Here is a 12,597-nt window from a genome sequence, read left to right as displayed (position 1 = left end):
GCTTCTGCATGTCACTCATAGATAGGGAAGCTTGGGTGAATGATGTAAACTCAAGTATCTGCCATTGGATTAAAGAAAGTTTATAGTTTAGATCTGTATCATTTTCAGAACTTCATGTTTCCATAATACAGTATAATGATTTTTAAAAATAAAAACCACAAATTCTTAAAACTAACTAGCATCATAAATCATATTTTTAAACCACATTTATTTCACAGAACGAAAAGTTCTGATCCCTGTCAGATCCATTCCTACTACAGCAGTGAATCATGGACTAAATGAAAAATGCAATTCATAGGGAGAAATTTAGGCTACAGACGTTTTCAATTATAAATAAAAAAGAATTAATGGCTATAATGGAAGGAAATTAAAAACTACTTCATGGAAGGATACCTAATTAGTTTTGAAATGTCAGACAAAAAACATTTAGAAGCTTAGGGAGATCCATCAAAAGAGTTAAGAATTCTGTGATTAAACACCTACAAAAGATCGAAAAGATGATTTACATAGGATTAAAAGATAATGGGTAAATTAGTTTATATGTACAATAACTTCCTCATAATTCCTAAAAATAAAGAAATACAGAAGTGGTAAGTTATTATAAGACACAGCAATTGTTTAATACGGTCACAAATTATCAATCACTACTCTAAAACAATTACTAGAGATCCAAAGAACATGTAGTAACAATGTAGTGAAGTGCCATACAGATTAAAGACAATATGACGAAAGCTTCTGGAAATGCTTTGTACCATATGAACTACACCTGAGACAAACAGAAACAAAGCCCTTTTCCAGAATTTTTATGTAGAGATAATGTTAGAATAGAAATCAGCAAATGAGTTTAGAGAGAACTGTCAAGATCATGGGCATATCGAAAAAGGTATTAAGTTATACAAATACTTAAAAGAAAAGAAAAATGGACAAATTAAAAAGCCCCTTGAAGAAACACCAACATGACTGTTCTGTAATTAATCTATATCAACTCTATCAAGAGGCTTTGAAAGTTTACCATGGAACACACAAAACCGTTTTCAATACAGCTATCTCCTCTGAAAAATCCAAGAAATGGATGAAGACCTGTAACCACGCAAATTATGTAGGAAACTTTTATTGGGAATGGGACAATTTAACCGAGACCACCCTAGATGTACTTGTGATATTCCTCAAAAGTGTAGATGATAACTGCATAACAGAAGACAAATCATGAAACAACTCCATAGAATATTGCTTAATGCAAATTTTCCTTAATTTAAGGGGACCAGGACCCTGTAATATGCTCAAAATTTCAAATTTTTTTTTTATTTATATTCTCTGAAAAATCCTCTTTCCAACAGTATATCATTTATGCACATTATTATTATTATTATTATTATTATTATTATTATTATTATTATTATTATTATTATGGATATGTATTTTTTTTTTATTTTTATCTAGGATGAGGATTATGCAGCTGAAGTGTTCTGATAACTTTGGCAGCCATTTTCCGTAAGTTTGTAATTTTCTCTATGTGTACCATATTTCAGGTTCTAGTGGTTAAATTTATTTCAAATCTTCTGTGTGTATTTAGTTGGTATTATAGCATAAACAGATGGATTTTTAAAAATAATGGTTTTTCAAGTAGATTTCTTGAAAAATGTAGCAAACAATGAGGTAAAAATTTACATAGCCTATTCAGAAAAAAATTAATAAATTTATAAATATTATTATTTTTGAAAACACTTCCATCAGATTACTTATCAGAGTGACAGAAATAAGCTGTAAAAGTTTAATTGTTCTACAACCAACAGTTTTAGAGAAAAAGTACAGTAAATATCACTAATTTAATATATGTTAAGTTAGGAGGTTCCCACTCCCCTTAAATATCTTTCAAACATATTTTTGTTCTGTATTATAGATCTTTTCCTATTTGAGGCATTTGTTACTTTTTTTTTTTTACCTATTTCCATATTCTGCAGGCATCAAATTCGAGCTCTAAGTCTTTCAACATAATGTTTAGTTTTATTTGAAACATTCCTGTATTCAAAGCAGGCTCCTTTGGTCTATTCTGAGAAGAGAAATTTTAAAATTTTACTCTGATTGCTTCATATTGAGCAACTGGTAACTTGTCCCAACAAGGATGTCACTATCAGACATGCTAAACATTACACCACACAGATGGACAGCCCACTGTTCCTGTGACAGACGCATCACATGTCAAAATCGGTAAAGAAACATGGTGTCCCATCAAAACACGGAACAATGTTTGTTTTATAGCATTTACTGTATTCCAGTAAGCTTTTCTGTTAAAATCGTATTATAAATGCAGCAGATTTAATAATTGTTATTAAATTAATCATTGTGAAAGTTTTAAACGAATATTTCTTGTAACACACAATTTTGTTCAAAGTTACAACATAAAAGAGAGATATTGGTATATGAAGAGTCCACTGCAAGAATGATGGATGTCATTTGGAATACATTTTGCAGGAGAAGCAATTGAAAGTTTGAAATGCTTAGCGCTCAAAGCTTAACTGTGATTTTCCGATCATTACTGGACAATGACTATCAGTGTTAATGCCATATAACTCTCTATATAGATTCTATATGTCTTAAGCCATGCATTGACAGTCTTGGTTCATTTTCGACAAGAAATTGACATCCATCATTCTTGCAGTGGACTCTTCATATGATTATGCTTTATTTTTTAAATGAATTGTAACTACGGGAATCTAGGTAATGGATTTAAATGATTCAATTGTCATTTCAATAACTGGAACAGTTTTGTAGAATGAATTAATAATGATAGTCTAAGCTCCACTGTACTTCCAGCTCTTACAGTTATAACTTCACTCAACATAATGAAGTAATGTCGATATGAGACAGGAAAAACATACTAACAATAAAATGGAAGAACTTTGAGCACATGTGCAGAGCATTTTTGATTACTAAACATGTTAGTGTTTCAAGGTTTCAAACTTCCGAGTAAAATTTGTTTATTAATAACATGGAATAATATTCTGGGGAAATTCCACAGATAGTAACAGTATATTTCTATTACAAAAAAGAGTAATTAGAATAATAGTAGGTGCCAAATCTAGGGAATCTTGTAGGAATATTTAAAAAAAACTACAAATAATGCCCATGGCTTGTCAGTATATCTTTTCATTAATAATCTTCCTTGTATGTAATCGTGAAAACTTTGTAACTAATTCAACAGTTCATAGCATAAATACACGTCAAAAAAATGATTTTCATACTCCATTGGCAAGTCTATCGTGCTATCAAAAAGGAGTGTGTTATATGGCAGTAAAAACTTTTAATAGCCTCCCTATCGATATAAAAAATGAAACTCAAAACATAAGATTATTTAGGGCCAAATTAAAGAAGTACCTGATTTCTCACGCCTTCTATTCTGTGGGTGAATTCATGACATTCAATAACACTTCATGAAATTGATACTAAAACTATGTTGTACTAGTAGACTATATTGTAAATCTCGTCTGTATATATATTTCATCTAGACTGTGACTATAAATTAAGACTTTATAATAGTATTAAGTTTTTTGACTTGTTCCATATTCTAGCTGTAAAGCAATGTATGAATACCATGGAATGTTAATAAATACAATACAATACAACAATGATGATGATGATAATGATGATGATAATAATAATAATAAGCAGGCGGTACAGCATCGCTACCTTTTTCTCTCTCTTATTTTGGCCAGCTGGGTTCCGTGGGCCCCTGCTACCTCTGCCTCTTTTGGCTGCACCACCTCTAGTAACACCACAAGCTCCTCCTCCAGCTCCTGGCACGAGTGGGGTATTTGCAGCAGCTGTAGCTTCTTCAAGATCTAAATCAACATCTTCACCACAATTTCTTTTCTTCAAGAAGTAGTACAACACATCAGGATGATTCCATATCTATATCAAATTAATGCAACATACTTGTTAAATGAATTGACAATGAGATACATCCAGTACTAGCCAAATTTATAACTTATTAAATATTATCCTGCTTTCTTTAATAATCATAAATAATTTACTGCAGCATAACACGAAGTAGACAAATATATCCATATTTTCAAGATGACAGTTTTTTACCTCTTATTGTAAACACACTGTTAATACAAAAAAAGAACCAACACAATCAAATAAATATGTTATTTAGTGGATGAATGGATGGATGGGTTATAGGTGGAGGTTGGCACAAACCCAACCACACTGAAACCAACCATATACGAGTAATTAGGTAGTCCCATTGTACTACCTGCAGAAATTAATTTTAATATCTGGACAAGGAATGGCCAACACATTTTGGCTAAAGCCCTTTTATTCAAATTTCTCTTACATGCCATAAAATTTTGGCACAAGATTCCCAGATTTACTTCTCTTCTGAAAGAAGATATGCTAAGAAATGTAATAGTAGTCTAATGCCCAAATGCTTAGATATATTCCATTGCTTTCTTGTTTCGCAATAAAGTCCAACCAGCATTCTTGTAGGTGACATCTTGAAAGCTAAACAACTCGAAAGGTGATCCTTATTCATTGTAGAATTATCTTCATGACACAGGATACAATTTGGAGAGTTGAAGATTCCAATTTTATTAAGGTGTGCAGCCAAATAGTCGTGACCTGTTAATAATCTAAATGTTGCTACAGCATCAAGTCTTCGGTGTTCGTTAATTAAGTATTTATTCTGCAATATAGCTGCCCATGATTTCTTATTACTTTGAATTTTTTAGTGCTCCAACAGTTCTTTCTGGAAGTTTCTTTTAATTATAATTTTTGCAGAATGATAAGGTAAAGTTTGATTTAGTTTCTTTTTGGCACCCTTCTGTGCCAAAAAATCAGCAATATCATTACCGTGGATCATGAAATGAGAGGGTATCCACTGAAGATGGATAATTTTATTTTGTTTAAACAATATTTTAATACTCGCAGAAAAAAAAGTGCGTCCAATTTTTTTTTTTACAAAACTATGAACACTGCAGAGTATCAACGCGTTTTCATGCAATTTAATGAACAACTGGATGATACTGAACTACATCAAGGTAGTTTCAATAGAACGGCACAACATGGCATACATCAAATGAGTCCATAGTGCTGATCCAAAGTTTTATTTGAACTTACAGCCACCAAGATCATCAGATTTTTTGACTTCACCATATTTCTTTTTGTGGGGTTAACTGAAGGATAGAGCCTTTGCTGCATGCCTTCGAACATTTGATGATTTAAAGGAAAACACTACTAATGATAACAACGGTACTGCCAACACAATTCTTAAAAAAAATGGCCAGGAACATGACCAGTTGTGTCTTGAAGAGAGGAAGAACATTTTCAGCATTTAATGTAAAGGTAAGTGATGTCCCAGTAACAGGATAATAAAAGTTTCTAATAGCAACAAAATAAAATATTCATCTCCTTACCTTGCAGCATACTGCAAATGCTTTGAGAGGGTTTGGTACAGCTTTAGTTCTCACAACTTCATTCATGAAAGTGTCGTATAATTTTCTCTGGAATGGGGTCATACGTAGCAGGAGAACATACTCTTCCTTTTGCGGTAAAGACACTTGAAGTACTGAGTGACTTCGCCTGTTCGGAACGTAACAGACATCCATTAAATGTTGCGAATTAAGAATTCAGAAGCCACAATAATTCAATACAAGGAAACTTAAAGTGTCAGTAATTTCAAAGTACCGTATTTACTTGCATATCAGACTGCCCCCTTTCCCCTATTTTTAGTTCAAAAATGTACTGAGGGTGCCTTAAATGTACATATATAAAAAGCAATAACGAAATAAAGTTTTTTTAAAGTTAGGTAACAGTAGGCTTAAATATAGAAATTAGTTTAAAAATTACAATACATTTTCTTAGCAAATTCAGTCACATTCAATTTAAATGACACAGAATAATTCGCCTGCTTGCTGCTCATATTAACATTCACAACTGACACTGATCTCTTTCGCTGAATGACTGACTTAGGAAGTATGGTATTCGAAAACCAATACCATCAGTAAAAGAAGCAAGGGAATGTCTTTCTGTGCTGTGACAATGGAAGAACAGGACAGAGTACGATAGGTAGTTTGAGGACAAACACACAAAAAGACATGTTGTTCCTCTTTGTCGGCATAGAGATAGAGAAGTATCAGAACAATGGGACAGAGGATGGTTTCAGAAGCAGTTTTTCCTTGCAATCTTTTCATGAGCATTTGTGATTGTGATTGACAATGTACACTACTGTGCAAAAGTCTTAAGCAGGAATTCAGAACCTAGAGCTTTGTATTGTACATATGTTGGAGGGGTGTAATATGCGGTAATGTATATATGTATATACATATAGTATATACAGCCTCATGGTCTAGTGGTCAGAGTTTCTGGCTATAGTTCATGAGGTCCTGGGTTCGATTCCCGGTTAGAGCATAGGAATTTTTCCTTAAAGGATATTATTCCTGTGTTCGTCCATGGTCTGGAATTTAGGTTAAGTTTAGATTTAAGACCTCTCCTGGCACCACATTATCATAATCATAATCATCCTATCACATCATAGGGGTAATGTAACTCCGCCTTCCAGGTGCCCCAACCTCACAAGTGGGTTACAACTAAGCCACGGCCAGGAGAGAAGACCAGAAATGTCGAAAAGACAACCTGGTGGCATTGGATTAAAATATATGTGTGTGTGTGTGTGTGTGTGTATATATATATATATATATATATATATATATATATATATATGTGGTTATTAGTTCAAGGAAAAGGAAATAAAAATGAGTTATATACCTATTATAACTTTATATATAACTCCCCCCCTCTCTCTCTCTCTCTCTCTGTATTTTTTTTTTTTTTTTTTGAAAATGAATAAGTCAGACTTACTTCTAATAATACAAAATGCAACGCCAAATGTGGTTCCAATAATATGCAGTATATTACAAATATGTAGAAAATGTGTAAGAAATATAACTTAAAAAAAAAGTTGTGCACAAATTCATAAAATAATTACAAAGAATGTATCAGTACCTGCATTGATTCAGACTCTTAGGCATTTGATTTGTAAGCAGAACTGCAATAACATGACAGAAGAGTGTCGAGAAAGCTATTTTCAGGTGTATAGTAATAAAAGGTATTCATTGCTAAGGATTAAATCCTGTTATTCTTGCTGAGAGTGTATTGTCTAACTTTACATTCAAGTTAATTGCTAATTACTTACCTCTGCACAAAACCCTCCAACAACGAATGCAGAACATGTGCTCTGTATCTCATTAGACGTATATCTTGAGGTGTGCTGTCTATACATTGGCCATTCTGGATTGGACGTTCAAACATATTACAGAATTCAGTCTTTGTGCCAAGGTAATTTGGCCTTACAAAGTCCACCATACACCAATACTCTAGGAGATTATTTTGTAATGGATAACCTAAACAAAAGCAACAATACACATAAGACTCTGAAGCCATTCAATAAAATCGAAATATTTCTATTTTATTGTATACATTCATATGTCACCATTTGTTATGAAATGAAATATGTTAGTAAGACACAACAATACAGGCATTTTACTACAATTCTGAAGTCAAAAACTGTATCAGTTACTAACATTGACAGTAAAGAATGAAAATACCTGTTAGCACAACACGTCTCTTGCTTCGTATCTGTTTCAGTGCTTGTGAAATGGATGCATGACTGTTCTTGATACGATGACCTTCATCACAAATAACGAGGTCAGGTCCTGGTTTAACGAGAGCAGCATGCATATCTGAAAATATATTTACCATAATCTCAATAAAATCAATACAGAACGATTAGTTAGAAAAAGTAGTATACAATATGAAGAATACATTTCAAATTCACAAAATGTAAATAAAATTTAACCTTCAAGTAGAGCCTTGTTCCTGTCATCTTCATCCACATCAACAATATCCTCGTGGGGTTTCCTTCTTTTCTTTTTACTACTAGCTTTATTTGGTCGTTTCAAGCTCAGCTGCCTGTATAGTTCATATCCAATTAAGAGAACACCACCCCCTTTTGACCACTCCTGAATTACCTGATAAAAGCAGACAGAATTTAATAATTGTAACAAAAGTAAATAACAGTCGCCCTAACCTTCTGAATATGAAGCAATCTTAGACCACTATTACAACCACTTTTGTAGTAGAGAGGCAGTAAAATCATTTAATTACCTTCCAAGATCAGGAAAATGCCATTCATTACAGAATAGTTCAACTCAGTTTTGAGGTTCACACACAGTTCATTCCATTATTGTGCTTTGTGTGACAAGAAAGCAAGCTGTGTCTAACTTTCGATATTTAGTCCATTCTTCTTGTATGAGGGGAGAAACAAACATTGAAATACAATGAAACTTCCCAATAGCGGACACCGCCGGGGAAAAATTAAATGTCCGTTATTGAGAAGTGTCCGCTATTTAGAAAATCATATTTCTCATACATATTCACCCTTCACAAATATCAGTAAGTTTACTTTTCCAGTCAGATGCAATTTCTGGATCAACATGAGCAGATTCACCACATACACTTTTGTAGGAAATATTGTGTCGTGACCGAAACTTGTCTAGCCAACCACCCGAAGCTTTAAAATTAGAACAGCCCAACTCTTTTTCAATTTCAAGGGCTTTCTCTCTAATCAAAGTCCCAGATAAAGGCATCTTATTTGCTCTAGCACGGCAGAACCATTCATATGTTTAATTGTCAATGACAAGCCCCTCAGTTTTAGGAAAAGCTTTTTTTGTGTTCTCATTTGCATTCTCAGTGTATGATTGTAAAATAACATCCTTGTTTTTCAAAATTTCACTAACCTAAGTTTTTCCCACATTAAACTTTTTTGGCCAGCTCATGAACACTTAATTTCTCCTTCTCACTATGCTTTACAATATCCACTTTCTCTTTTAGTGACACACGTTTACATTTTTGTGACATTTTTAATGTGCCTGTACTTCCGAACACTCAACTTGACAAACTAAGAAAATACGGACTGCTCACGTACAGTATCACAACTAACAACTTGCTGCTTACCTTCAATAAAGCACAAGAACATTCAAATGCACGATAATGATTGTTGCAAAGAATTCCATTTAATTTACAACCATCTATTTCTTTCTTTCTTTTTTTTTTTTTTTCACGCTGATCGTTATTTGGAAGTTTTAATTGTTGTTGGAAGATACATTTCAGTGTCCGCGTCCGTTATTGAGAATGTCCGCTATTTGGAAGAATTTTATCATAAGGACCAATGTTATTTTGCAGGGGAATTTTAAAATGTCCGCTATTAGGAAGTGTCCGTTAAGGGAAGTTTCACTGTATTATAGTTTAATTTTGGTACAAGACCAAAACAGTAGGAATATCGTAAGTTTCATACAAGGATTAATTAACTTTTATCCATTTTCAATTTATCATGGAACACCTGCAATTCCTGCAGCTTGGAGAAAAGCAATTATTGTACCAATTCACGAAAAAAGGGAAACCTGCTCCTGATGTTAATAGTTATCGACCAATACCACTATTAAGCATGATAACAAAAACTATGGAGTCAATGATCTCCAACAGATTAACTTGGTATTTAGAATACAAAAATCTTTTATCACCAAGACAAGCCAGCTTTCGACAACTACACTCTACTAATGAACAAGCCATATGCATCGGCCAAGAAATAAAGACAGTTTTAACAAGAAAGAAGATATCTTGGCAATATTTATTGACTTTGAATTAGCATATGACTCTGTTTGGAGAAATAAATTATTATTAAAACTCCAGAAATTAGGTATCTCCAGCAATATATTCAGATGGATATCAGAATTCCTTAGCCAAAGATTCATTGCTACTAAATTCAATAACTCACTTTCTAGTTACAGACAAACATATCGAGGTCTACCTCAGGGCGCTGTCCTCAGCACAACTTTATTCAATATTTATATAAATGACTTACCCTCCCTATTAGAGGAATCAAACATGAAAACAGCACTATTTGCAGATGATATAGTTTCATGGACTTCCAGATCTCACAGACATAGAGACAAAATTCAAAAGAAGGGCAGCACTGCTACTTACAGACCTGTTACGAAATCTATGTATTACTCTGTGAAAAGATTTATTAACTATATATACTTAGACTTCAACAAACAAAATTTGATAACACAATCTCAAGGGAAAAAATGGAACTCTCTGCATCATAATCCACAGTTAATTCCCGATTTACCACGCAAATAGTCTGTACCTGCATTTAGATTGGCAACAGACCATGACTGTTTGGCCAAACACCTGCGTAGAATTGAAATATATCAGTCCCCCTAACTGCCCATTGTGCAACTCAAACCAAGAAGTGGATTCAGAACATCTCAAAATCTGTGCTTCAGTGGCTGATCATGACAATATCTTTGAAAAATATTGGGGTGCAAGAGGTCAAATAACTTTATTGTCAAACATCTGGCATTAGAAAACAACAACATTTACAATATCTCACTTACTTTTGATCGTCCTGTCATAGTTTTGTGTGAATCATTAAGGACATGAAGAGCGAAGTTTCGAGGTCTGATTTCTGGAGTAATGTTAATTTCCATAATTTCACTTGACGAATCATTAGGCATGGACTGTTGTTGTTCTTGATTGTTGTCACTACTGCTATTACTATTATTACTGCCACTAGTGTTACTGCTGCTGTTTACACTGTTCTGAGCTTCTTTAGGTGCAGGCAGCCACATGTTGAATTCAGCCAACCAGTTCTGCAGGGTGTTGATTGGCATAATACAAAGAACTGTCCTGGCACTAGTGTGGCGTAGGAACACATCACAGAATGAGACCACCTAAAAAATTAAGCAGTTTTATGTAACCTTACAATCTCGGATGAATTGCAATTTAATTCTCCTTTATCACACAATAAATATAAATAGACATACATTATGTATAACATTTAGGTCTAATTTCTATACAGCATTTACATTTTAAATATGATCGAAAAATTTTAAGGGTGATAAAAATCATTATTCATTACTATTGTTTCCTATAGAAGAAAAGTAAAGCTCAGATTTTATGAAAAAAATCTATTCCTGAATTAGACGATTACCAAAAGAAACTTAATGGTCGTTCCTCGTCCACATTAAAATTCACCTGTTATTGACCATCTTTTCTTATCCACAATAATAATAATAATAATAATAAAATAATAATAATAAAATTAATAATTACTTACAAATGGCTTTTAGAGAACCCAGAAGTTCATTGCCACCCTCACGTAAGCCCACCATCGGTCCCTATCCTGAGCAAGATTAATCCAGTCTCTACCATCATGTCCCACCTCCCTCAAATATATTTTAATATTATCTTCCCATCTACATCCCGGCCTCCCCAAACGTCTTTTTCCCTCTGACCTCCCAACTAACACTCTATATGCATTTCTGGATTCGCCCATATGTACTATATGTCCTGCCCATCTCAAACGTCTGGATTTAATGTTCCTAATTATGTCAAGTGAAGAATACAATGCATACAGTTCAGCGTTGTGTAAGTTTCTCCATTCTCTGTAACTTCATCCCTCTTAGCCCCAAATATTTTCCTAAGCACCTTATTCTCAAACACCTTTAGCCTCTGTTCCTCTCCCAAAGTGAGAGTCCAAGTTTCACAACCACACAGTACAACCGGTAATATAACTGAAATTCCAACTTTCAGCTGTTTTGACAGCAGACTGGATGACAAAAGCTTCTCAACTGAATAATAATACGCATTTCCCATATTTATTCTGCAAAAATAAGTAGTTATACAAGACTATGTTTAAATGAACTTAAAAATTGATAGTTCGTATAGATAATTTACCTAAACATAACTACAGCCCTGGGAAAACATACAAAAATGTAAAACTTCCAGATCCTAGTGATCACATGATTAAGGTCACTTTACAAGTTAAAAACTCTGACGTCAGCCTTATAGTGTGCCTCACAGAAATTGTAAACTCAGTGCATAGCTAACATAAAAAATTAAAATAAATAACAAGTTAACCTTACCTGTAAGGTCTTACCAAGACCCATAGAGTGTGCTAGAATGCAGCCAAATCCTGTCGATGTGTTGAATCTTGCTAGAGATTCCACTACGTTGTCAAACAGAAATCGCACACCCCCTATCTATAAAATAGTAAATAAAAACAATAAAAAAATCAATATATACGGCTATAGAACAATGATACAACAATACAACATATTATTTGTTAGTCTGTAAGAAGTCAAAATAGTGAAGAAGATGAAAAGAGAAAACTTTCCTTTAATGTGTAAGATTTTTAAGATTATAATAATATAAAATTCAACTTACCTGATGAGGTTTGATGACCCTGGCAATTTGAGGTGCAAGAAAGATTTCTGGTTCTTCAGCAGGATGACCAACATTAACTAACACACGTCCTTGTTCATCAGGTGTGTTGTAAAGGTCATTAGTATGCATTCCAGAATTAGTGGGGTCATCAACAGGCTCTCCTTCATCCCCACTAGATGGCTCCGATAGAAGGATGCAGTCATCATCGTCACTACTGCTGCTGATTGTCACTACATCTGCAAAAAGAATTACTTTTTGTTATATAATTGCATTACATTAAGATTCCCAGCTTGATTAATTTCTGTCAAA

The 12,597-nt window shown here is 33.6% G+C and overlaps 1 protein-coding gene across 7 annotated transcripts in view; it reads right to left on the bottom strand.

The window, feature by feature from the left end:
• LOC138694770 (uncharacterized) overlaps positions 1-12,597 on the bottom strand; it is a 114,237-nt gene that overhangs the window by 57,663 nt on the left and 43,977 nt on the right. For 6 of the 7 annotated variants that reach the window (XM_069818805.1, XM_069818804.1, XM_069818807.1 and 3 more), the window contains 8 exons: positions 12,289-12,524; positions 11,988-12,104; positions 10,458-10,793; positions 7,856-8,027; positions 7,605-7,739; positions 7,193-7,400; positions 5,415-5,580; positions 3,688-3,909 (listed from right to left, as the gene is read on the bottom strand). In XM_069818805.1, the coding sequence (XP_069674906.1) occupies positions 3,688-3,909; positions 5,415-5,580; positions 7,193-7,400; positions 7,605-7,739; positions 7,856-8,027; positions 10,458-10,793; positions 11,988-12,104; positions 12,289-12,524 (1,592 nt within the window). The remainder of the gene's footprint in view (positions 1-3,687; positions 3,910-5,414; positions 5,581-7,192; positions 7,401-7,604; positions 7,740-7,855; positions 8,028-10,457; positions 10,794-11,987; positions 12,105-12,288; positions 12,525-12,597) is intronic. The other variant, XM_069818806.1, reaches the window with a different exon arrangement.

Source organism: Periplaneta americana, chromosome 2 (assembly GCF_040183065.1).
Source record: "Periplaneta americana isolate PAMFEO1 chromosome 2, P.americana_PAMFEO1_priV1, whole genome shotgun sequence".
NCBI lineage: Eukaryota > Metazoa > Arthropoda > Insecta > Blattodea > Blattidae > Periplaneta > Periplaneta americana.
This window is presented reverse-complemented; position numbering and strand designations above follow the sequence as displayed.